Source organism: Mchenga conophoros, linkage group LG13 (genome assembly GCF_057382185.1).
Source record: "Mchenga conophoros isolate Kocher_MC1m ecotype Shallow Benthic linkage group LG13, M_conophoros_male_GT1.1, whole genome shotgun sequence".
Classification (NCBI taxonomy): Eukaryota; Metazoa; Chordata; class Actinopteri; order Cichliformes; family Cichlidae; genus Mchenga; species Mchenga conophoros.
The window spans coordinates 1,416,546-1,442,299 of NC_140538.1; the positions used below are offsets into that span (position 1 = coordinate 1,416,546).

The 25,754-nt window shown below is 44.2% G+C and overlaps 1 protein-coding gene across 1 annotated transcript in view; it reads left to right on the forward strand.

Annotated features, from left to right (window-relative positions):
• fbxw4 (F-box and WD repeat domain containing 4) overlaps positions 1-25,754 on the forward strand; it is a 44,434-nt gene that overhangs the window by 10,652 nt on the left and 8,028 nt on the right. The window contains exons 6-7 of the mRNA XM_085295929.1: positions 11,757-11,822; positions 20,660-20,800. Coding sequence (XP_085152055.1) covers positions 11,757-11,822; positions 20,660-20,800 — 207 coding nt within the window. The remainder of the gene's footprint in view (positions 1-11,756; positions 11,823-20,659; positions 20,801-25,754) is intronic.

The window sequence follows — 25,754 nt, forward strand, 5'->3', positions numbered from 1 at the left end:
GTTTCATTCAGACACGTATTACAAGCAGACATTCCACCTAAGAGCGACACACCTTGCAGATCCCCCACACTTACCATGGATAAACATACACTCTGAGAAACAAACACACAAGTATTCCCATCAAAAACACACTTGGCACGTGAAAGCCTGCTGCACTCGTACAGGTGTTCTCCTGTCTTGAGTTTACAGCAAGTAGTGTTTTAGAGCTACACTTAAACTGGCAACTTTGTAAACAGTTTCCAAGCAATTGATACTTAATAATTACTAGAGCGATGCATAATTGAAATAGGTAGACAGAGTATATCTGTAACTGCAAACGGTGTGTTGATGGTTATTAAGGATCGTTGTTTTGTCTATAGATTTTTCTTTTGTGGAAGTCCAGTGGTTAGCACTGTTGTCTCAAAGCAAGAAGGATTTTGGAAAAACACTATATAAATGGCAGTCCATGTCTGTTTCCATCAGGAGGGGCATATTTTGGGTGAATATATGCACTATAGTATCAATCAAACTTTCATTTTTATAGCAACATTCATGCAGATTATCAAACTTTTTGACAGATGACTGACAAGCTGATAACGAGGAAATAAAAATTGAAATGGCCTATAAGAAGAATAAAAGTTGATCAAATACAATTAATAAAAATTAGAAAATACATTCAGTAATATCCATATCTCAATCATTTTCTTCCCTTTATCTGGGGTTCGGTCACGGGAGAAGCAGCCTAAGTAAGAACGCCCAGCCACTTCTTCTAGCTTATCTGGTTCTACTATGAGCACCTGTCGGATTGCTCAACTCCTCACCCTATATCTAAGGGAGAGGCCTGCCACCCTTTGGAGAAAGCTAATTTCTGCCACTTGTATCCACAATCTTATAATTTCAGTCACTATCCAGAGCTTGTGACCATAGGTAACAGGAAGGGACTGGTAAAGCAAGAGCATCATTGCAGGTGTGGTCCCAATCCATCTGCTCCCTTCACCCCTCACTCACATGAACAAGACCCTGAGAGTCTTAAACTACTCCCCTGGGGGGCAGTAACCTGTCCCTGACCCAGAGTAGGCAGTTCACTCTTTTCTTGGCTTAGGACCATGACTTGGAGGTGACTTGAAGGTGCTCTTCACATTCCACTGCAACCCTCTAATAAAACCAACAGAAACACATCGTCTACAAAAAGCCTTCCACCACCTGAGTAGAGCTAGAAATTTTGTCCATAAAAACTATGAGCCGCATCGGTGATAAGGGGCACCCCTGAGTCCAGCATTTACCGAAAAGAGTCCGAAATATCACCACCAATCATGCTCCTGTAACGGTTATACAGGGATTGAATGGCTGGTAGGAATGGGTCAGACATCCTATACTCCCAAAGCAATTCCCCACAGGATAGTCTGAGGAACGCAGTTGAATGCTTTCTTCAAAAACAACCACATGTAGACTGGTTGGGTAAACTCCCATGCACCCTCAAATATCATTGTAAGGATAAAGAGCTGGGGCACAAAAACCACAACCACATTGTTGCTCTTGCTTCCAAGGTTCGACTAAAGACAGACAAACTGTCCTCTCCAGTACCCTTCAATAGGCCTTACCCGGGAGGCTTAGGAGTGTAATCCCCCTGTAGTCAAAACACATCCTCTGGGCCTCCCTCTGGGACCGCCACCACAGTGTGCCAGTCTAGAGGTTCCGCCCTAGATCTCCATGTGGTGTTGTAGAGGCGTGTCAACCATTATAGCCCTATAAAATCCAGGACCTTTAGGAACTCGGAGTGAACATCCACCCTAGGGTTCCGGCCACCAAGGAGTTGTTTAATTGCCTCACTGACCTCTCCCCTTGTGATGGGAGAGTCATCCCCTCGTTCCCAGACTCTGCTTCCTCTCCAGAAGATGTGTCAGTAGGATTAAGGAGGTCCACCCCCACTATCCAACATCTGAGTAGAGTACTACCTCGTCCCCAAGTCGCCTGACAATTTGCCAGAATCACTTTGAGGCATACTGAAAGTCTTTTTCCATTGCCTCACCAAACTCCTCCCACAACTGAGTTTTTGCTTCAGCTACCACCTGAGCTGCATTCCACTTGGCCTGCTGCTATTCTTCAGCTGCTTTTAAAGTCCCATAGGCTAACCAGGACTTCAGCCTCATGGCACCTTTCACCTGTCCACTACCTTTCTCGAGGACTACCACCGTATCAGGCACCAACCACACTGTAGCCATAGCTCCTTGCTGCAGCCTTAGAAATGGAGGTGCGGAACATGGTCCATTAGAACTTAATGTCCCCAGTCTCCCTCCAAATGCTGTCAAAGTTCTGCCAGAGATGGGAGTTGAACATCTCATGGATCAGGGCCTCTGTCAGGCATTCCCAGCACACCCTCCCAATACATTTAGATGTGCCAGGTCGTCCAGCATCCTCCTCCACCACCTGATCCAACCTACCATGAGGTAGTGATCAGTTGATAGCTGGGCTTCTCTTTTTAACCGAGTGTTTAGAACATATGATCACAGATCCATTGATATGTTTTCAAAATTGACCACTGACCTATGACCTAGGGTGTCCTGGTGCCATTTGCACATCTTTATGTTAAAAAGTGGTGTTTGTTATAGACAAACTGTTATTTGCACAGAAGTCCAATAGCAGAACTGCACTCTCTGTCACTTGATGCATTGCTCATGTGAATTGAAGTCTCCCAATAGGACAATGGAGTCATCAGATGGAGGACCCTGAAGCACCCCATCCAGTGACTCTCAAAAGGCAGTCATATTGTCAGGACCCATTCCCCGAAGACGCAGGGAAACAACCCTTTGTCCAGTGGCAAAGCCTCCACATGTACAGGTAGCAAACCAAGGGATACAAGAATACCCACCCCTCTTCACTGCCTCTTATTGAGGACAGCTCCAAACTGGAAGAAAGTCCAGCCCCTCTTCAGGAGACTGGTTCCAGAGCCCGACCTGTGTATTGAGGTGAGCCCAACTATATCTAGTCGGGATCTGTCAACATTACACACAAGCTCGGGCTCCTTCCACACCAGAGAGGTGAAATTCCATGTCCCAGTAGTCAGCCTCAATAGCCTGGGATTGGACCGACATGGCCCCCATGCTTGACTGCTGCTTGATGCACAATGTACCCGACCTCTACAGCTCCTCCTGCGGGTGGTGGGCCTACAGGAGGGAAGGACAATGTAGCATCTTTGCACCCAGCTAGGTACCTATGGTACTTTGTAATGTTTGACTTTTTGGATTACATGATATTTGCGTTATGGTCTGGCAGTTACTTGTTATATATGCAAAATGATCTTAAGTGTACAATCTCTCATCTTGTTACAGAGTAATTTAAGCAGAGTTCAGTTATGTTTAAACATTGCAACATCTTGATTTGTTTGTTTTTTAGATATTCGGTTGTAGATTTGCTGCTGTGCTTGGGATCATTGTCCTGTTGCATCACCCAGTTTTGGCCATGATTTAGTTGTTAGACAGGTGGGCTCACATTTGTCTCTAGAATTATTTGGTATACCCAGGAGTTTATGGTTTACTCAATAATTACAAGGTGCCCAGGTCCTGTGGCCTTCGTCAGCCGTCCACCAGCGGTTGATAGTTGGTATGAGGGGTTTGAAGCTAAATATAGTGCTGTGTATTATGGCCAATCCCACTTTGGGATTGTCTGTCCACAGTTTTGTTGTTTGTTATCATTAGGGGTTTTTTTTTTTAATTCAACATCATTATTATTATTATTACATTTGCAGCTTTGAAAATCTAAGAATCCTAGAGATCAGATATGATAGGCAGGCAGGATACCTGATGGATAACTGCCCAGCCTGACGTTGGGCAAATACAAAGAGACATTTGCTCTCACATTGACACCTGGGCAGTTTAGATTCACATTTAACCCAACCTTGATGAAGCCGGAGTATCCGGAGAGAAGCCACGCAACCACGGGGAGAACATGCAAACACAGAGTCTTTGTGTCTTGGTGTGAGGCAACAGTGCTAACCACCACACTACCAAGCTGCCCGTTTGTGTTGTTCTTAGTTTGGCAGCTTTGAAAATCTAAGAATCGTAGAGATCATAAAGCTATGATAATTAGTTCATTTTTGTTTTTAATCATATTTTCTTACACAACAATCTGCAAGTCAGTTATCCAGAATGTCGAGATATTTTAGCATGTGGTAGTTAGAAGTACAGATCTCTGTAATTTCTTTGGTGGTTCAACAAGTCTGTGTTAGATATAATAATAATGAGAAATATAATAACCTCAGATCACCGAAATGAAAGACAAAGTGATATAATATTCCTTGTTATGTTTAAGAAAATCTATCACAATGATCTTTTCTCCTAATCCTATTTGCTGTTGCAAATTTGTTGCCAACGCAGTTTGTATACAGCAGAGTTCTTCCACGCTGATGTCCAGTGTGGGACATCGCGTTAGGTCCTGGTCTATTCCACCCGGCTGAGCAGCCCCAGCTGAGGAATGTCCTGCTGACCCCACAGACATGAGACACAAACAGAAGCCAAAAGGGCCACAGGGGGTGGTGATGGGACAACAGGGTCCAGGCATGCGCGTGTGTGTGTCCCCATGCATAAGAGTGTCTATTTGTGAGAGAAAAAAGTGCATGCTTGTAGGCAGGCAAATGTTTGTCCATGCATGTCGTTGTGTAAAGGGGTAGGGGGCGAGGGAGAGAACCCTGGGAGTGAAAGAAAGAGAGGGAGTGTGCATAGGGGGTTTGGGGGTCAGCACTTGCACCCTTTGAGCATTGTTTCCCTCCCTGGCAATATAAAAGCATCATAACCCTTTGAGCCCAGACATATTTAGAAACCACATAAAAGCACTTTTTACAAACTAGATACACGTCGGTCACAAAGCCCGGGGTCAAGCGCAACAAATTAACAGCCCTATTTCTGACAGGGGGTGGGGGTGAGAGCTGGAAGCTTGGTGACAGGCTGGAGCTGAAATGCTGGAGCCCAGCTTCCCAGGGTGGTGAAGAGGGCTGCTTTCTTGCATTCATGTGTAATTGGTCTGAGAGGCTGAGTGAATGCTGACTTACTTTTGTTTCTATTATAATCCTCTTTATAGAAGACTTGCCTACCGTAACTCGAACAAAAGTCAAGACGGCTACTATGAAAGGCAAGAATCTTATTTGTCGCTTATTTGTTTCACACATTGAAACCCCCGTCGCGATTTTTAGCATCTTAGAGAAGCCTTTATCAAATGCTGATGCATCTCCAAAAAGGTAGGTCATCATGAAAACCTTATGTAATTCAGAAAGTTCAAATGCAATTAGTTTTCATTATTTAAGCATTTTCATACTCTTTCATATTACCACCCACTCTTCCTTCAGGTTTTCCTTTAAAATCTCACATATGCTTCTTTCTTCCACCTTGATGAGATTCCCAGCTCTAGATGCACACCCCCCCCCCCCCCCCCCCCCCCCCTGCATAATACAGCCACACACAGTGTTCTTTGGGTTGTACACTCCCTCCTTTCTCTCCATATGTAGGCAGCATCTCTGTGGCGCACACGTTCTAGTTTCTACCAAAGGTCCAGTGTCCATAATCTTTCTCCAGGTTGTCCTTAACATCCTTCTGTCTGTCTTCCACAGAAGAGGAGTTCCTGTTGAACTCTTGTGCAGGGTTCTAGTGATTGTCCTCATTGAGACTACAGACCAGGTTCAGTCCTTCACTCGTGTCCTGGCAGTCATTCTCTCACTTGTTGTTTTTCCATAGTCTTTAAAATCTTTTGCTTTCTCTACCTCTGCCAGGCTTGTTCTGTGCTGTTTGGCTCACTTTACATTTCTAGATGAGACGCCTCACTCCAGACACTTGGAAATGCTCTAAACAAATTTCTTTCATTTTTGGCATGGGCTGTGCTCTGGCTCAATTAAAAGCTCAGTTTTTCAGGGGCCAATAATATCCTCCCTGGTCATTTTTGTTTTTTCTGAAATAGTTCTGTTATCGTGTCCAAATAAAAATAATTTGTTAATTCTAAAGAAAACTAGTACCATAATTGTCGGACTATAAGCCGCTGCTTTTTGCACAAGCTTTGAACCCTGCGGCTTTTAGTCAGGTGCGGCTTTTCTATGGATTGTCCCTGATTTTTGTGATATCGTAAGACGATTTGTTTTTTGTTCCGCTGTTGTACGGCACTACGTTGCCTGGCGGAAGGATCGGGGTTCAAGATTGGTATGTTGGTCACATGTCCGTCCGCCAGGCAACATAGTGCCGTACAAGTAGCGCAAAAAACAAACTTCAAAGTAGCGCTACGCGTTCAGCGGGAGGCGTGGATGACGAGCGGCGATAAACTTGCGAAAAGCAAGTTATGCCCAACTCCACCGGTGGATTCTGACAGCGTGGAAAAGTGTGAAAACATCCACGATCACCAACGGATTTGAAGGGCTGGACTGCTGCATGATGGAGAGGAGGACACCACGGCCCTTCAGAGGGTGTTCGACTCTGACAACGAGGATTTCTTTGGTTTTGAAAGTGACAACGAAGGAGAGAAGCGGAGAGTGGATGACGAAGCCATCCTGAGCCTGTTTGTATCCGACACTGGAGAAGAGGACTTTGGTTTTAGTGCGCAGGAAGAAGAGAAAGATGGTGAATGACTGACTTTTCTTCTTGTTAAAGCCGTGTCACTGCACCTGAGCCTAAAAGGTAGTCCGGATCTGTTTTTCTGGTGTGCTGTAGGTTATTGTTATGTACTACATTAGTTACTCGTTTATGAAGCACAGCACATGTGCAAATATGTACCCATAACTTGTTTTTCAAAATATTAATAAAAGTGATGTCTCCAAACAGCCATCTCTTTCCTGACAATTCCCTTTGTGCATATTCTCTTACATATGATAAGTCAACATTGAAACACCTGCGGCTTTTAGTCAGGTGCGGCTAATGTATGTACAAAACAGGATTTTCCCCTGATTTTAGCTTGTGCGGCTAATATTCAGGTGCGCTTTGTAGTCCGGGAAATACGGTATGTGTAGAAAATAAACATCATAACAATAATGGGATGGCTAATCATTTTGTCTTCAACGATATTTACATACTGGCCTTCCTCTTAACTACACCCGCTCTAGAATTCAGGTCAATCAGGGCTTGCTAATCAACCACAGTCAACACACTGTTTTGGAGTAGTTTTGGCACTGTGGGCAGAAATACATTATAAATAATCACAGACTGCAGAAACTTGACACTAAACTTAAAACACTATGAATTCTGTGGACATCTATCATGGCAGCAGTCTCCTCCATGATTGTGATTGCATGTAATGAACTGGATAGAGACTTTTTCCCTCATTTGCCCACATTTGTAAGGAAAATGCATTTGTGGGTTGAGCAGCAGATGCGTATGTGAAAAACAAATGTTCTGCCAGCCAGTCCACATAGTAGGGGATGTCAGACACAAGCTCCGAAGACAACATCTCAAGAAGATGGTTTAAACACACCCTATCATCACTCATCATTTTTCCAATAAAGTTCGTTCCAACCGTGTGAACTGGATAGATGTGACTCTGATCAGCTGTTTGGGCTGCGTTTTATGGGCTCGGTCTTTGAAAATGTGATAAAAAATGAAGCTACCTCTTGGTGCTTTCACAAAATTGGGACAGTAGAAAACTACTATGTGAACTCCATGAATTTAAGGTTTTCCTACACGATATTCAGCTTGTGTTGTTCCTGTTGAAAGCAGCAGAGGACATGCTCTCACAGTTACCCCAAGATAAAAAAAGGCCGATGTTGTGACGTCGGAGTTCACATGAATGCAGCTCGTGCGCTGCACATAGAAAGCAACCTTCTTGCTGTGAGGCAACAGTGCTAACCACCGCGTCACCGTGCTGCCTCAGATTATGTCATCAAGTACAAATTACTTCTGCACATTTTTAAGTATAAATTCAACACGATGTAGCAAAGTTTGCAGGTGTATTAACACCAGTTTTAGTAACATACATGCATAAATTAAACAGCAAAGGTGACATACTAAGATTAGCAGCAGAAAACCTGAGCAAGACTGTCATCATCACCGCTATGGCTGCTAATTTATTTGGACAGTGGAAATGGTGAGAAGCATCAGTAGTTTTAAGCACAGTGCCAAATGAGACTTGTACAGCAGCGTTTCACTGACCTGATTAATCATCAGAGATCAACAGAGCGCCCCATATTCGTGGCAGAAATACACACACACACATATATTGTTGCACAATCCGAGTGTGTTTACATTTCGATTTTGCGTTTTATATAAGAACGTTAGCAGTGCAATGAAATACAAGTACTGCTCCCCCTGGTGGTTACATTTTACATTACCACTGGTTTTCCTAAATGCCGCTTAGCGGTGTTACCACTCGTGGTTGCATCATCCACGTCGCAGGTGGGGGATATCCTTACGGTCGACCGTCGGTCACGATTCCATCAGGGATCAATCATGATCCTGTCACTGATGAGACCATTTTAAGTGTCTGTGTCTGGTGCTGCCTGTGTTTTTGTATCAGTGTGTATGAATGTGTGTTTGGAGAGATGAAAAATTGTTGTTTCTTTTTGACCTGCTGATATGACTGGTTCCCACTGAACACACATGGGCCTTCAGATGATACAGCCAGCTGTTGAGGTTGGCCAGGGTGTTGCTAATGAGAGGTGATGTGATGGGGAGCCACTGACTGAGCAGAAGAGAAGGAGTCTGGTCAGAGATGTGGCTGCGTGTTTGTTTGCATGTGTTTAGGTAAATTTAGGCACGATAGAGGCTTTGACCTTAACAGCTATAATATCAGTCCATTGTTCTGACTCCAGATCAGATCTGGTTGGTGATTCAGTTGGCTTAGGAAGCAGAAGAAATAAGGAGGAGTCATTCTTTGTGTAGGTGGTGTCCCCCTCCTCTCCTCTTGCTGTGATACAGCCAAGTCAGGGGTGAGTAATGTGAGTAATGGAGAGTAATAGGGTCCAGATAGCAAGTGTGACTATAACCCTATTGTATCCTGTGTCAGGAAGGTCAGAGGTCACCCACTGTGCCTACTGGTCCCAGACCCATCTGGGTCATAAATGAGTTTACCCAACACTAATTACTGGGAACCTGCCAAAGGTCTGTGCTATGTGACGGGGCTGACAGCTGCCCGCATTACTGAGCGTGTGTTTTCCTGCAAACATGCACGTTCTTCGTTGCTCCAGTTCAAAGTACATACACGCCAACAGCATGGCTCAGTCGCAGCTCTGCTTGGTACGCTTTGCACCGCTGCAAGGCCTTTGTAAGGCCAAGTCCTGTTAGGTTTGGCAGCACAGCCTCCAGGATGATAAATGCTCAGTCAAGCCAGTGCATGTGATTCCACCACAGTGCCATTACTGTTCACAAGCAGCTTGTTTGTCTGTGGAGCTAAAAGTATATACTGATTCAACTTGAGCTGTGTCAAGCAGAGGAGAGGGGAAGAAGGTCAGACAGAGCATGTGGCCCTTTCAACATAAGAGAGTCTGGTCCTGAGGAGGAACATGTAGGCTGGAGTACAGCTGCATCCTCGACATCTCACACAACCTTGTAGGTTTTGTTCTACAAATGTTTGTCAAGATTATGGACTTGACTCTTTATAGAAATACGGCATGAACAATATGCCATATAAAAAAAAATGTAATAAAGAACAAGATGATGGTTATGGTGCTGGTTGGGTTCCAGTCCCGCTTTGTGTCTTTCTGTTCCCGCCTCAGTTTTCTCTTGTTTCCCCTCAATTCTTTAATACAGGTGTGGGCAACTCCAGGCCTCGAGGGCGCCTGTCCTGCAGGCTTTAGATGTGTCCTTGATCCAACACAGCTGATGAACTAATCGTGCGATTCAGGTGTGCTGACCCAGGGTGAGATCTAAAACCTGCAGGACAGCGGCCCTCGAGGCCTGGAGTTGGACACCCCTGATCTAATACATTCAATCTAGAAATATCTTCTATTAAAAGCTAGTTTGAGATAAAGTTCTCCCCATGTACCGTGCTACCTCATCACTTGCTCAAAATCTTGCTTTGAAGTTTTAGTTGGTTCTGCTTTTATGTAATTTGATGACACTGAAGTTCAAAGTTAGCAGTGAGCTTCCTATCTTACCACAGATTAAAAACTAGGACATTAATAATCTTGGGAATTTACTCTGAATTATAACAAACAATGCCATGCAGTGAGTTTCATCAGTAATACACAAAAAGAGAGCAGATTCAACTTCTGTCAGCTTGGAACAGAAATCTGAACTCTGATGCTGGAAGGAGACTTTTTATTTCTACGTAGGCTGCAAATTCACAAATGCACAGACTTAGCCAGCGTTAGCATGACTCCGTGGAGCCAGAATCTGTCTAATCTCGTACCTGTAAGCTGTGCCTGAATGGGAGGTTGAAAGCATGACAAGTGTAACTGACAAGTCTGTGGAAATGATGCAGTGTGATGTTTTCCAAATAACATCTCCACCTACTGCAGTACAGACTTGAGTCCTCATTATTTTGACATAAGCATCTGTCAGTAGCTACCTCTGCATGTAAAAGGCGGGTCCTCCCCCTGTCTGTCAACCCTGTAGGAGGGCACTAAGCTCTGAGTCTCCACATCCAGTTCAGCCCTCCTAGTCAGCCTTCTCCCACAGTGCTCCTCCCCTCACCTTTTCCTCTCCCTAACCTCCCCACATGCGTGACATTCACTGTGCATACCGAGGCTGCTAATTCCAACCTGCCTCTTGAGTCAAAGGCTCGAGCGGTCTTTTCTTGTCTTTTATTCTGCTGGGAAACAACATGTGCTGAATGTAAGACCAGAAGAGAATCTGGTTATTTGTGATAATGAACATTTTCCTACCAGACTCCCCATTTCTCTCCATTCTGGTCAGACAAACCCTGCATGTGCTGTCTACACGTACTGTATGCATGCAGCTGTGCTACGCTGGCCCCAGAGACAAACATTCTTATTCAAAATGAACCTTTTATGTGATGAGAGAACATTTTTATAACAATTGCTAAATGAGGTCAAGAAATCAAGTGCAAAGTGGGCCTCGATGAATCCTCTAAGGTGCTGCCGCTGGTGCTCTGTACAGACAGCAGTCTCGAACCTGCGCTCACAGTTTTGTTCCTTTAGCAGTGCAAAACTGTCTTTTTCAGAAACACTTTCTATGCTGTGCACTCACATGTGCTCCCACAGAGAAAGGAGACTATAGACAGTCTTCTGACTCTGAGACAGCAGAGCTAGCACAAACTGTCAAACTGTATTAAATCACTTTTAATTTCACTCAAAGTAAACACTTCAAATGTTTTTAAAAGGGAGTTTTTGTGTATCTTTTGCTACTTTGCAATATGTGATGCAGGCGTTCTGGGATAATCTCTTTATGCACTTTTAGAGCATCTTGAGCCCAGCAGCTAAATCCTGCCGGCTCCTCATACTTGTCCCTTTCTGATTCGTGCTGGATCCACTGTTTCAAACTGTGTCTGTTCATCTGGATGTTCAGATGAAGCCACAGGGAAGCAAATCTAAAAAAGAATAATGATTTGAAATAATAAGATTTCCAGATCTCAGCATCATTTATAAAATGTCTTCTGTGCATTTTGGAAAGTACGCTGGTTAAACAGGAAACGTTGGAATGACCGCTTCCTTTTACATATGTGGACATAAGGGTCATTTTCATCCACTGCAATTGTTTTTAATATATTTTTCCATATAGGACAATAAGCCAGCTGATAAAAATGAAAAGTAAAAATTAAATCAATCATTTTGGGTAGATTCCTACCTTGTTTTCTTGTGTCAGTACATGTTTGTTCACCTTGTTTAAGGACATGTTCTGCCTCTCTGTGTGCAGCTCCTTCGTCACAGGCACTGCATGCTGCGAGAACTTCTCCCCTCTCTGCATCTGGGATGTTGAACGGTGAGTCAGGAAGCTCCTCGCTATAACAACGTTGTGTTGAGCAACATATCGTTAAAGTATTGTTAGTCACACAACACATGCTTCCATACACCCTGCTTTGTTTTTTGTCATGTAAATGTTTCAATAATTATTAGCTCAGCTAGAAACTTTTTGATAATGAGCAGCGGCAGCTTTGGCTGTAATCCACATGACAGAAGTGCAACGCGATGAGCTGTGTACGGTGTTTCTGTACAACACAATATACAACACGCACAAGTTCAGTCTTCTAAATCGTCATGTGTTCCTGTGAAAGGTTACACAGTCCTGAAACGAGAACAATGAGCATGTTTTATGTTATTGTGAGACTCGAAGCAAAGATTCAGCATGTGTGATGAGCTGGAATCAAAACTCCTCAACAGTCTTAATTCACCGGATCTCTGCCTATTTCGACTTTTGTTGATTTTCCATCTTACTAACAAATCTGCATCAGCTTGAAAACTCCATGGAGCAAGTCTTTGTCAGTCCAAAGTGAGGACCTGAAGCTCCTGTCATTGAGCCAGTGAGAACAGACTGACGGCGCACGACGACCGGAGGCTGTTGTTGTGCTGTTGGGTTTTTCTCCCGGCTGAACAGGAAACACTACCCTGACATGAAATGAATTTGATTATTTAAAGAGAGATGGCCCTTGAACAGCATTTATATATTTGAATGATATTGAAATGTTATGGCAGCAGCCCTGTTTCCCAAAATGTTTGGACCTTAGAAAAAACCTCTAAATAATTTCAAATATGACAGAAGGAGCTGACATCAGGCCGGACCAAGCGCAGAGGATGGAAGTCTAAGTAGTGAAGAGCAGAGCATCCAGCCTTCAGAGCTTAGTCCACGTGGATGGACGTTCACTCCTCACACCTGACAACCTTCTGCAGCCTTTGAGAGGGAGAGCAGCTGAGAAACACTGACAGCAACATTTTCTGAACAAATATTATCAGTGAACTCGACCGTGCGAAGAAGACACGAGTGTCAGAAGTGGCAGTGCTCTACACGCTCGGTGACCTTGCCAGCATCAGGATCACACTACAGGGAAATACTTTGTTACTGTACTTAAGTAGGATTTTTCAGGTACTCGAGTATTTATTTTTCTGACACCTTTTTACTTTTAAATACCAGGTTACACGTTTAATCCGCGCATACATGAGATGTAAGAGGCAAAACCACATCATTTATTATCTATATTTTTTATTATATATTTTCAGTTTTTCTATAGTTCTATAATAATAACTAATCCATGTCGGTGTAAGCCAATAGAAAGGAGCCAAATCGTTTGAAGTTATACTCCAACAGGAAACCGTCAAATCCTTGGAGGTTCCAACACGGCACAAAAAATAGAAATGCAATATAAAGCATGATTAACTGTTAGTAAAATCACATATAAATAAACTGTTTTAACACTCTTTATCACTTTAGCCATAAACGACTGGATGTTAAGTCCTTTTATTCAAATTTTGGATAAAGGTTAGCCGAGCGATCTCAGTCTCTGTTCATCTGGACTGACTGTAAACTACATCCAGATAAACAGAAACAACTTTTTGGGATTTGCTCACCTGGATGATTTTGCAGGCATCAAGACGGTTTCTGTGTTATTTATTTATCTCATGTAAATTTCTTTATTTTACAGCTAAACACGGGTATGCAGGCATTTTTTAATTCCTCATTTCTGAGGAAATAATGTGCAAATACACTTTACCTGGAATTTTGTGAATACTTTCAGTGCATCAAACACTCTCCAGCATCAAACTCTGTACATATCAGAACAAAAGCCATCACACCAAACCGAACATCAGCTGCTGCAGCCAGTTTAGAGAAGAACAAACCACAAGCTTCCACAAGGAAGCTTCCTTTGGCTTTGCTTTGGGTTTAACCGTTTTTCTTTCTCACCCTCTTCAAGTCGATTTTGTCTTTTTTCTCATCTCAGAGGGACAAAGAAGTCTTATGATCACCCATATAGAGGTGCATCCCACACAAGGGGCAACCCAACATTTCACACTGTCTTCACTCATGGTTAAACACAGAGAAGGGGAAAAACACATCAAAGAAAAACCACCCCGACCATCGCTCCCAACACCCAACGTTACCCTCGGCTCCTTCCCAAAGGAGGCGCTCCTTTTAACAATCAAACGGTCGGGCTGGGATTCCTCACATTCCTGAATCTGAAAGGAGCGCGGTGAAATGACTGAATCGGAGCAGAAGCTCTGTTATACAAATGGCAGACGCACATGTGTATGTGACATTGATGTGGTCCCAACACCCACCTCCGCTGACTCTGCCAGGAGACGTGCAGTTGTGGAGCAGCGAGCGCAGAGGTGTGGGTAAATTGGGTGGATGCACGGCTCCCCTCTGTTTGTTTTAGTGGCTAAAAACCTCAGCGTGGCTCCTTTTCTCTACCTGTGTGATTGCTTTTGACAGGAGGCTTGTTTCCCAGCACATCCCCAGGATCCAGTTTTGGAGCCTTCAACCCCTCCTGTCACCAAAACACACAAATATACACACACTACTATTCTACAGCTGCCACATACTGAAGGATAATCAGCCTTTCTTAGTGTTTTTTTCAACATTGTCAATTCATTAGTAAGTCCTTTCACTGCTTGCTTGTGTGTGGCCCACTAAAGCCAACCTGACTCCTACAATAAGGCCAGACAGGCTTAAATCAAGACAGACGCTGTGTGTCACGCAGCCAGAAGTCTCTTCATAACAAATACTAAGCCTGTAGCCCCCCCCCCCCCCCCCCACATACCCACCCCACACCCAGCCAGGGCACCAGGCTGCCCATCTCATAAAATAACTTCCCAAGTGCAGCTCGGATCGCTTCATCTGAAGAAATTGATTATTTTTCCAACAAAGTTGCATTTACGTGTGAATCTTTAGCATCAGCCAGTTTCATGTCCTGATCAACCAAGTCCGATAAAACTGCAAAGTTTGAACATATTTAGTGCTGTGAAATTTTCATATAGAAAATCACTTTTCGGTCAATGTTTGAACATGGATACGTCAAAAAACCTGATATTTTCACTGGTCTGTCAAACCATCAAAATAAACCAGAGTCTGTAATCTGGAAGCGCAGATTTAGTGCACGCTGCGTAAAACATGAAGAAATAACAAATGTATTCAAGCTGTCTCATAAACTCGCATATTAGGGAGCACACCAATATAAAAAAGACAAGTAGTGCCAGTTTCTGAACTGTATATAAATATATCCGGTTGTTCAGTGATGACGTGACGAATCCTACTTCCGGGTCTAAAGTAGTCTGCGTTTAATATGGCTTTTGTGTTGTTAACATGTTTAATGTTTTGTATTTTCTTCTATTTGATCTCAAAAAGCTCCTAAAACAGTCAGTGATCACTGTTGACCTCCCTCGGCTTTTATTACCGCTAATCATTTATTTAAGCTCAGTTTCTAAAACCTTAGGATGTAACTACAGCCCAGCCCATGCAGCAGTATATGAATGACTAACCTCGTATTGTGGATGGATTATCTCAGTTGTTCTCCTGGCTGAAGTTTGGTCTTTTACAGCATCCTGCCATGCGATTACATTTGTTCCTGACCACCGAGAACACTCACGGTAACTTTTATCGAGTGGAAAAAAAGTTAGCTTGTTTATATTATGCTAACATAGCTGTGTCGCTAGCGGTCACGTAGCACATCATTATATACCAGCTAGCCCAACTTCAGTAACCCTACAAACGTCACTGCTGTTTAGTTTTCTGTCTTCGTTTATGTTGGAAGTGATAACAGAGCTGTACGTTTTAATTTGTTTCCAAAACCCCGCAGTCAGGACATGCTATATTGTATTTAGATAGAAGCTAGCGAGCTAACTTCCTGCTAACTTCTAACTCCGTTAAATGTCATAAATTCCGTTTTCATGGATGCCTGGATGTTAAACTCAGTTGTTACACCTGGTAGAGCAGAACGCTGATCATTTTATTAAAGATGAAAGACTTTAGACAGTTTTTCAACTCTCAGTAATGCCATAGTGATCGTTTGATATATGGACCTGCAGCGGAGTTTAGACCCAGACGGCTAGTGATGTCAGACTGAACAACCGGATTTCACAATAATTCAAAACTAGCCCGAATACTTTACAACTAGAATTTGTTAGTAACAAAATGAACAAAATGTGATTTTCGTTCAACTTTAATGCTGGATCGAGCAAACAAAAGTATCACAAAAACAAAAATATCAGTAGAAAGTTCTGTTAACTATATGCACGTTTTGCCTCTCAGTATATTTTAAGTCTTCCGGGTCAATAGGTCTCAAAATAGTAGGTCTAGAAAATAAAAAATATTCACTTATTTAACAAAATGATTTCCTCGGTTATCATTAGCGTATGATCTGGAAACTCCAGAATTTCCTTCCACTCAGGACAGACTTTCAGTTCAACATGAACGCTGAATGAAAATGGCTCTTTCCTGATTTTTGTGGCTAATTTCATGTTAGAAAGTTTTCTACGTGCTTTATTTTACAGCATTGTGAATTTCAGAAATCACCACTATTTAGTGATTTTGCAGTTTGCTTGTTTGGGACTTTGCAGGGTTTTGTTTCATGTTTTAACTTACCGACACTATTGTGGACGTATCTGTGGCAAATGACCGATTCTGAATCATTTAATGGTGACAAAGTTCAAGCTTTTGTCTTTAATATTCTGTTCATGTTAAATCCTCCAGCCTATAAGTGGGTTGACCGACCTCTTTTAATGATCTTGAAAAGTATTTGATATATGAAGTTACATTTCACAGCAATCATTATAAACGTTACACAAATCGGAGACGGCTGAGCAGAAGCCGTGGTTGGTGCGATAAGTTTAGCGCACATCTGTCTTTTCTTTTTCAGGGATGTGTGTGGATATGTCTCGGTTTCTTTGGTGGCATCTGTATAACAGTTTAGGTTATTGAGATCTTGGTAAGTAATAACAGAAGATTCTGCTGGTCACATGAGAGCAGATTTTGACAGATTGCATGGTTCTGCCTCTGTTCTGTGAACACACACCAGTAAAAGCCAGTGGCCTGCCAGTTTGAGATTTCCTGCTGTTTCTTGCTGTGCTTCAGTTCATTTCATGGTGCTGTTACTGCCTTTAAGATCGCTGCACAAATATCAGCTCTTTGATGAAAGTTGTTTTTCTTTTCCTCTCACATTTGGATGCTTTGTTTTATTAGCTCGTTTTTAGGAATAACATCGTGTCAACAGGATTTCAATAGCTGGGGTTATGAATTGTTGATCTCTTTTTAGTTAGTGGTAGTGCTGTGATGGAGACATCATTATTTAGTTATGAATAGACAGGCTTGTATCCCTTTGGCTTAAATGAGTTTCCTTTTGTGGCATATGCTAAGCTCCTTGGTTTTGGTGGTAAGGGGAAAATGAGGGGTCACTACCTCACAACCACCTCACAGAGACACAAACTCTTAGTCATGAGACCCGAGCAATGAGAAAGCTCTCACCCAATAAGGCACCCTGTAGGGAAAGCCCTGGCCCAATAAAAAGGTTCCCTGAGGTAAGGCTAGGGGATTACCATCCCAAGGCTATGGATAGAGCTCCAGGTTTAGGGAGGGGGACATTAGCTGAGGCGTAGGGCTGCTCGGTTGCTATGGCCGGCAGTCTCCTTTAAATGGTTGCTACGAGACAGGTATCAAACATGCGAGAGTCGCACACAGTCACGGTCATGGAGGGTATTAAATGGCAACAATGAGACAGTTATTCTCTAATAATCCGTCCTGCTGAGTGCAAGTTATTCTTCAGTAATCAAGAGCTGAGGAGCAAGTGGAATGGAGCTGTGATCATAAGAGCGTGGTGCACCGAGGTAGACTGCAGGGACACACTACATCTGCTCGGAAACACAAACTTTATTTTTCAGTCGCTCATTCTGATAATTTAGCTGTCTCGCTGCCCCCACGCTCAGAGAGACACTGGAGGGACAAGGTATCAGTCCACACCTCTTAATCTCTGAATCCAGGTGTTTTTAGTCCCACAGGTATGGAAACTCAAGCACCTGCTCGTGTAGTCTGCCCTTACAAAGATTTGTGGCAGAATGCGTTACACTCACCTTCTGATATTTTATCAGAGCTTTTAACTTTCTGTCTTCAAACGCAGATTCTGTTAACCACAAAACAGAGAACATTAAAGTTACCTCAGAGAACACGAGGTTGCTGTGAAACTCTGTTTGATACCTTGACAGTAAAATCCCAGTCATTTGGCTCCATGCTGTGATGTTAGCACATTTACTCTACATGCAAAAGACTCGTGGTGCAACGGATCAAAACTCTCACGGTTTGGATCGGATCAATCTTCCGATCAGCAAAAAAGGAAAAAAGACAAAAAAATGTAACATTTACTACTTCACTTATTGAAGTATTTTTTGCCTGTTAAAAACATTCAACTCAAGACTCAATTATTAAAAAAAATTATGGTTCAATATAGGGCAGTACAGTCTTTGTATCTACCACTCAATTCAATTCAGTTTTATTTACACAGCACCAAATCACAACAACAGTCGCCTCAAGGCTCATTATATCGCACTCCGCTGCGACATAATGAGCTGTCACGGTCACGAAGCTTTCCGTTGCCCTGGAGCTCCACCCATTTGTAGCTGGGGCAACAGAAGATGCCTGGGACAGTTCAGCCACAACTTAAATCCTTTGCTGCTCAGACATGCTTGGAACGATCTTGCCACTAAAGTGGACGCGCAAACGAGATATCGTAGCGTGGCTGAAGCACGTTCATCGTAGTTTAAACCCCTTGTTTTGCACAACAGAATACGGCCTCCCGTCTGCAGCTAAACACCCCAACAGCTTCTGTAATAGCTTTAGCCCAGTCGGACTGGGCAGCAAACTCCTCTGCTCCTGCACTTGGACCGCTAGCGCTGGCCATAACTATCACTTGACAGACTCACCACGCATACTTTTTTTCCTTCTTTTTCGAATCTTTGTGCGTGCCGAACCGTGGAGTGGGATCGGTTCGGATTACGGATCAACCGTGATCCGTTGCACCAATACAAAAGACCATTAGTTCAAGAGTAAGAGCCACTAACCCAGCCTCAGGTGGTCACAAGCTGGTCATCTACTTATCTGTAGGTTGGAAGCTTGGCTGTTGGGCAAGATACTGAATCCATGGTTGATCTACAATACATTAACTGCAGTGTGAATGTTAGATAGAAAAGCACATAGGCATAGGAAAAGAGGTGCTTGTATGAATGGGTGAAAGAGGCAAGTCGTATAAAGCGCTTACTCCAGTAGTGTAGAAAAGTGCTATATAAGAACCAGTCCATTTACCAGTTAGTCCCAGTGCTGGTCCCATGCCTGGATAAATGGGGAGGGTTAAATCAGGAAGGGCTTTCGGCATTTGGGGCAGGGATAGCTCAGTAGGTAAAGTGGTCACCCCATGATCGGAAGGTCGGCGGTTCGAATCCACTTAACGGCTACCCTGAGGTACCCCTGAGCAAGGTACCGTCCCTACACACTGCTCCCCGGGCGCCTGCTTAGTGGGCTGCCCACTGCTTCACAGAGTGAATGGGTCAAATGCAGAGAAAAACAAGTAATTTCCCCATGGGGATCAATAAAGTATCCATTATTATTATTATTATTATTATTATTATTATTATTATTATTATTAAAGCTGTGCTAAATCAAAACATGATTCAGACATGATCCTGAGTGATTGCTCAGGAAATATGGGAGCAGCTGAAAGTACCAACATTCTTTCTTCTTAAACTTCCACAAAGTAATCTTTGGGTCTTGCTTCTTTTTCTTGACTTTTAGTCACCCTCCATCCAACCATCTAACACTGCCTAGCAACATTCTCCCCTGACACCACATGTTGGGTTGCAGCGTCTAAAGATAGTCCACGGCATGTTCCTCTACTGCTTTATTCCTCCCTTCTCTTCCCGTCACCTCCACTGAAGTCCATTCTCGTCACCTCTTATCTGGGCACGCTTTCTACCACTTCATCCAACTTACTCCAGAATAACTCTTTCACTTCTAACATTAAATTGACAACATTCAGTATTAGTCCGTTGATTCCCAGCTTCAAACTCAACATCCTCTTCATCTGCACAACACTTTTCATATATTCTATTCCTCTTCCTATCTTCACTATGGTAGAATAGTTTGAATTCCCTCTTATGCCCCTGTGTTTCAAATTTTTACCCTCACATATACACTCATAATCTTCTTTCTCTCTCACGGCCTCAAAACATGCGTTCTCCTCCTCTTCTTTCAACGCCTCCGTCTTCAGCCAACAGTAGCACCGTTTCCACCGGCACCATCCTGGCCAACAGCACCGGTGGCAGTCGTTGTTAACCTGGGCCACGCCCATTCCAGTACGGACGTTTTGTTGATGATCTTCATGTTTAATCTGGCAAAGATTTTATGTTGGTTCCCTTTCCCGATGCAGTCCTCTGCACTCATCCATGCTTGGGGCTGGCAGAATACTGTGGCTTGACACTCTGGCTCTTGCCTTTATTAAAGCAATGACAGATGTGGAGTGAGACGTAGCTTTTATTCGTAAATACTGAAACTGTGACTAACATGTATTAAATAACAGTTGTGTATCGCCCTATACTGTATTCATATTATTATAAAGCTCTCCAATAGCCCCTTAGAGCACCACTAGTTAAGCATTAATTTGTCTAATTATTCAACCTACTGTGCATATTAGCATAGGAATGACTCAGCAATGTCATGCTGGCGAACAAAACACAAAACCACAAAAAAATAACTTTCAGTTTCTTTTTTTCAGTTTTTAAACTCTGTTTAATTTCATATGTGGAATAAAAAAACTCAATAAATACATTTACCACTCCTGTCTTCACTAGATCGATATTCTTAGGCACTCTGGGCTCAGACTTTCGTCGTGGTGCCGGTGTGCTGGATATCAGGTTTGAGTCTCCGTTCCAGCTCTTCACCTGTGGTTATGATACCTTTATTCGACTGTGGGACCTTCGACTCTGCCCAAGGTATGCCACCATTTTCCTCTTGCCAGGTTTGGTTTTAAAGTCAGTGTTTCTCTGGAGTTTGTTTCCTTAAAAGTTGTGTTGCTGTATGAATGTAAATAAACACTGAATTCAGTGAATCATAAATTGGTTGAACTGGTTTGATTCCAGTTAGAGACACAGAGACACAAGTCAAACACGGAGTCCCGCTAGCAAAGCTTCATCTTTGATGGCGCTTCAACAATGTTAAAAATGCCAGTTCGACTGGGTCAAAGCCAAAACTGCCGTTCTTGTGTAGTAATTCTGTCCTGCCGTGGTGTGCATCTATCAGAACTGGTCCAAGGAACAAACAGTAGTGAACCAGCAACAGGGTCATTGACCCATCCATCCATCCATCCATCTTCATCCGCTTTATCCGGGGCCAGGTCGCGGGGGCAGCAGCCTAAGCAAAGAGGCCCAGACCTCCCTCTCCCCAGCCACCTCCTCCAGCTTATCCGGGGGAACACCAAGGCGTTCCCAGGCCAGCCGAGAGATATAATCTCTCCAGCGTGTCCTGGGTCTGCCCCGGGGCCTCCTCCCGGTGGGACATGCCTGGAACACCTCACCCAGGAGGCGCCATGGGGCATCCTTGTCAGATGCCCGAACCACCTCAGCTGGCTCCTTTCGATGTGGAGCAGCAGCTGCTCTACTCTGAGCCCCTCCCGGATGGCCGAACTTCTCACCCTATCTCTAAGGGAAAGGCCAGCCACCCTTCGGAGGAAGCTCATTTCTGCCGCTTGTATCCGCGATCTCGTTCTTTCGGTCACTACCCACAGCTCGTGGCCATAGGTGAGGGTAGGGACGTAGATCGACCGGTAAATTGAGAGCTTCGCTTTTACACTCAGCTCCCTCTTCACCACGACGGACCGGTGCAGCGTCCGCATTACTGCAGCTGCAGCCCCAATCCGTCTGTCGATCTCCGGCTCCCTTCTCCCATCACTCGCGAACAAGACCCCGAGATACTTGAACTCCTCCACTTGGGGCAGGAACTCATCCCCGACCCGGAGTGGGCACTCCACCCTTTTCCGGCTGAGAACCATGGCCTCAGATTAGGAGGTGCTGATCCTCATTCCCGCTGCTTCAGACTCTGCTGTGAACCGTTCCAGTGCGAGCTGGAGGCCCTCACCCGATGAAGCCAACAGAACCACATCATCTGCAAAAATCAGAGATGAGATTCTGAGGCCACCAAAGCGAAAGCCCTCCGCCACTTGGCTGCGCCTAGAAATCCTGTCCATAAAAATTATGAACAGAACCGGAGACAAAGGCGGAGCCCATCACCCACCGGGAACGAGTCCGACTTATTGCCGGCAATGCGAACCAAGCTCTTGCAACGGTTATATAGGGATCGAATGGCCCGTAGCAATGGGCCAGACACCCCATATTCCCGCAACACCTCCCACAGGACACCCCGAGGGACACGGTCGAATGCCTTCTCCAAGTCCACAAAACACATGTAGACTGGTTGGGCAAACTCCCATGCACCCTCAAGTATCCTGGAGAGGATAAAGAGCTGGTCCAGTGTTCCGCGACCAGGACAAAAACCGCATTGTTCCTCCTGTATCCGAGGTTCAACTAGCGGACGAACTCTCCTTTCCAGCACCCTGGCATAGACTTTCCCAGGGAGGCTGAGGAGTGTGATCCCCCTGTAGTTGGAACACACCCTCCGGTCCCCCTTCTTAAAGATGGGGACCACCACCCCGGTCTGCCAGTCCACAGGTACTGCCCCTGATCTCCACGCAACATTGCAGAGGCGTGTCAACCAGGACAGCCCTACAACGTCCAGAGCCTTCAGGAACTCGGGGCGGACCTCATCAACACCAGGGGCTCTGCCACCAAGGAGTTGTTTAACTGCCTCAGTGACCTCGCCCCCGGAAATTGGCGGGTCATTCCCCTCATCCCCAGACTCTGCTTCCTCCTCGGAAGACGTGTCAGTGGGATTGAGGAGGTCCTCGAAGTATTCCTTCCACCGCCTGACAATTTTCTCAGTCAACGTCAGCAGCGCTCCACCAGCACTATACACAGTGCAGGTAGAGCACCGCTTTCCCCTCCTGAGACGTCTGACGGTTTGCCAGAATCTCTTCGAGGCATTGACCACCAAGGCATATTGATGCATATGGGGACCAAAGATTGGCCCTTGTCATCTGATCTAACGGACAAGCTCCTGAAGCTCAAATTGCAGAAAAAGTTCAAGCTGGTTTTGAATGGAACGCGTCAGAATACACAGTGCAGTACAGTTTGTTGTGTATGGACTGCATAACTACAGATTACAGGGTGCACATGCTGACCCCTCTTCACCGTCAAAAGCACCAACAATGGGCATGTGAGCATCAAAACTGCAGCAATGGAAGAAGATGACGTAGTCTGAGGAATCACATTTTCTTTTATGTCACGTGGATGGCCGGGTACATGTGTGTGAGACTTTCCTGGGGATCACCTGGAATCAGGATGCCCTTTGAGAAGAGAGCAACTGTGCTAAGGCAGAGTGATGCTTTGGGCTTCTGTTGGGAAACCTTAGGTCCTGCTTGACTCGTACAAGCAAGCAGTCGTGCAGATGATGCACACAGTGTCATTGAAACAGTTATCTTTTATGGCTTTCATCAGGACATTTCATCTTGCCGTAACGTAAAACTGTTTCAGGATCAGTTTGAAGAGTACAATAAGGTTTGGGTGTTGACTTGGCCTTCAAATTCCCAAGATCTCAATCCCCTCAACGATCTGTGGGATATGCTGGGGAAACTATTTTGATTCATGGAGGCCCCATCTCACAACTTACAGGAATTATTGCTAACATCTTGCAAGATACTACAGCACTGCTACTGACGTCTAGTGGAGTCCAATCCCCGATGGGTCAATGCTGTTTTGACTGGAAAAGGGGGCTCAACACAATATCAGGCAGGTGGTCATAATGTAAGCCTGATTCATGCATATTGTAGATGATGAAATATTCAAAGTTTTTGCAATTGACAAACAAATTTGACAAACCTCTGCCTATCTTTACTTTTGAGAAAAGCTGGCTCATATAGACGGTCTTTTTTATACCCAGTCATGTTACCAAAACGAAACCTAATTCAGCTGCAAATTGTTCTTCTTGGTGTTTTGTTTCTGTTGTTTTTTTTTGCTCCGAGTCTGCCAGGGCTCTGAGTCTGCCTGGGCTCCGAGTCTGCCTGGGCTCTGAGTCTGCATGGCTCCTTCCACACTCCAAAGACATGAATGATGCTGTAGATGTGAGTGTGATGGTTGTCAGTCTCTACGTGTTAGCCCTGAGATACACTGGCGACCTGTCCAGAATGTACTCTGCCTCTATGACAGCAGGCTCCACCCCACCCCACCCCCTCCTCCCACAACCTTGAAGTGGATAAGCAGAAGAAAACAGGTTCTTGCAGTATGTGCATTACAAACTGCCATCAAAGTTGGAATGCTTGCATGAAGTTGGCACAATTTCTTTGAAGCAGGGGATGCTCTTACAGAAAGGCAAACACGCCTCACACCGATTCTCTCCGATCAGTGTAAAGTCACAGAACAGCGCTTCGTCCAGAGTGTGTCCTCATAAATCACGAGATACAAGCTGCTGGCCTCTCAGCTTCCTCAGCTGCAGTCATTGTCAATGGGAGATGAACATGCCCTCAGAGACAGACCAGACTTTGCTACGAGATGAAATAAGCGCAGGTTTCAGCGACAATAGACGACTGTGGCCACAAGATGGCAGTAGTGTAAAAGCTGGATGCACACATTGACATGCGAGGGGCTTTATGACAGCGCTGTCTTAGATGAAAAGAGAGAGATAACTTAATTTGGAACATTTTATATCAATTTTTAGCTTTTAAAAGGCAAACACTGCTTGCCTTGCTTGTCCTGACAGAACACCATTATTCTATGACCAGTGCAGGCAGCTAATCAGCAATTCTCTATATAACGACATTATTTTGGATCAAAAGGGTTACAAGGAGTTTCAGTCTCTGTTTCTCAGGGATCAGTCAAGTAAGACAAATCTGATCTGATTGGCTGATCTCTCTAGGGACTATGAAAGGAGTTGGGTTTGGAGAATGGCTGGCACAGGAGGGGGTCCCTCTTTAGATATCAATAATTCATATGCACAAACCTAACAAGACTTAAAAGACTTCTGTGACCATGCTGAAGCTGCACTTTGTCAGAGGTTCAGCAGAAAATGCACTGTGATCACTCAAGAAATAAAACAAAAGAACAAAACTAATACACATTTTACATGATGCCATGGTGCTTATACGGTCCAGTGTGGAATCAGTACCCTCAGTTACTAACAGTGCATACACTCACACGTCTGCATAAATCATGCTGACCATGTGTGCCAACAAATGAAGGTCTGGTCGTTTTAAGAAAATTTACAATAACTATAATCATTATTATCACTCCTAATGTCAGTCCAAAGCCGGGGTGAACAGGGAGGTTTGGAGTGACCTACAGACTCCAGACTTGGCCATATTAATATTATGTACCACGGTTCTTATGTAGGGCTTTTCTGTTCTATCTGAGCACTCAAAGCACATGCACAACATGCCTCATTCATAGAAGCATCCTATGCATTGGTGTTTGTATCTAACATTCATATACATTCACACTCCGATGGATGCCTTTGGGAATAACTTGGAGTTATCTTGCCCAAGAATATTTGGCATACAGACTGGAGCAGCCAAGGATTGAACCACCAACCTTCCGATTAGTAGATGACCTGCTTTACCTCTTCTCCTATGCTCCAGCCACCCCTACATCATATTGGTTTATGGACCATGACTAGTAAGGGAGGGAGCTGGTTGATATGAGGAGAGAAGTAACATTGTGTGTGCCCAAGACCAGGTTGAGCAGACCTGGAAGAGCATGTGTTGTGTAGATGAAGGGAGTGTTAAACAGGATCATTAATTTGAATCTGAAAGTCAAAGTTGTGATGTTGAAGGTTTTCAGTGTT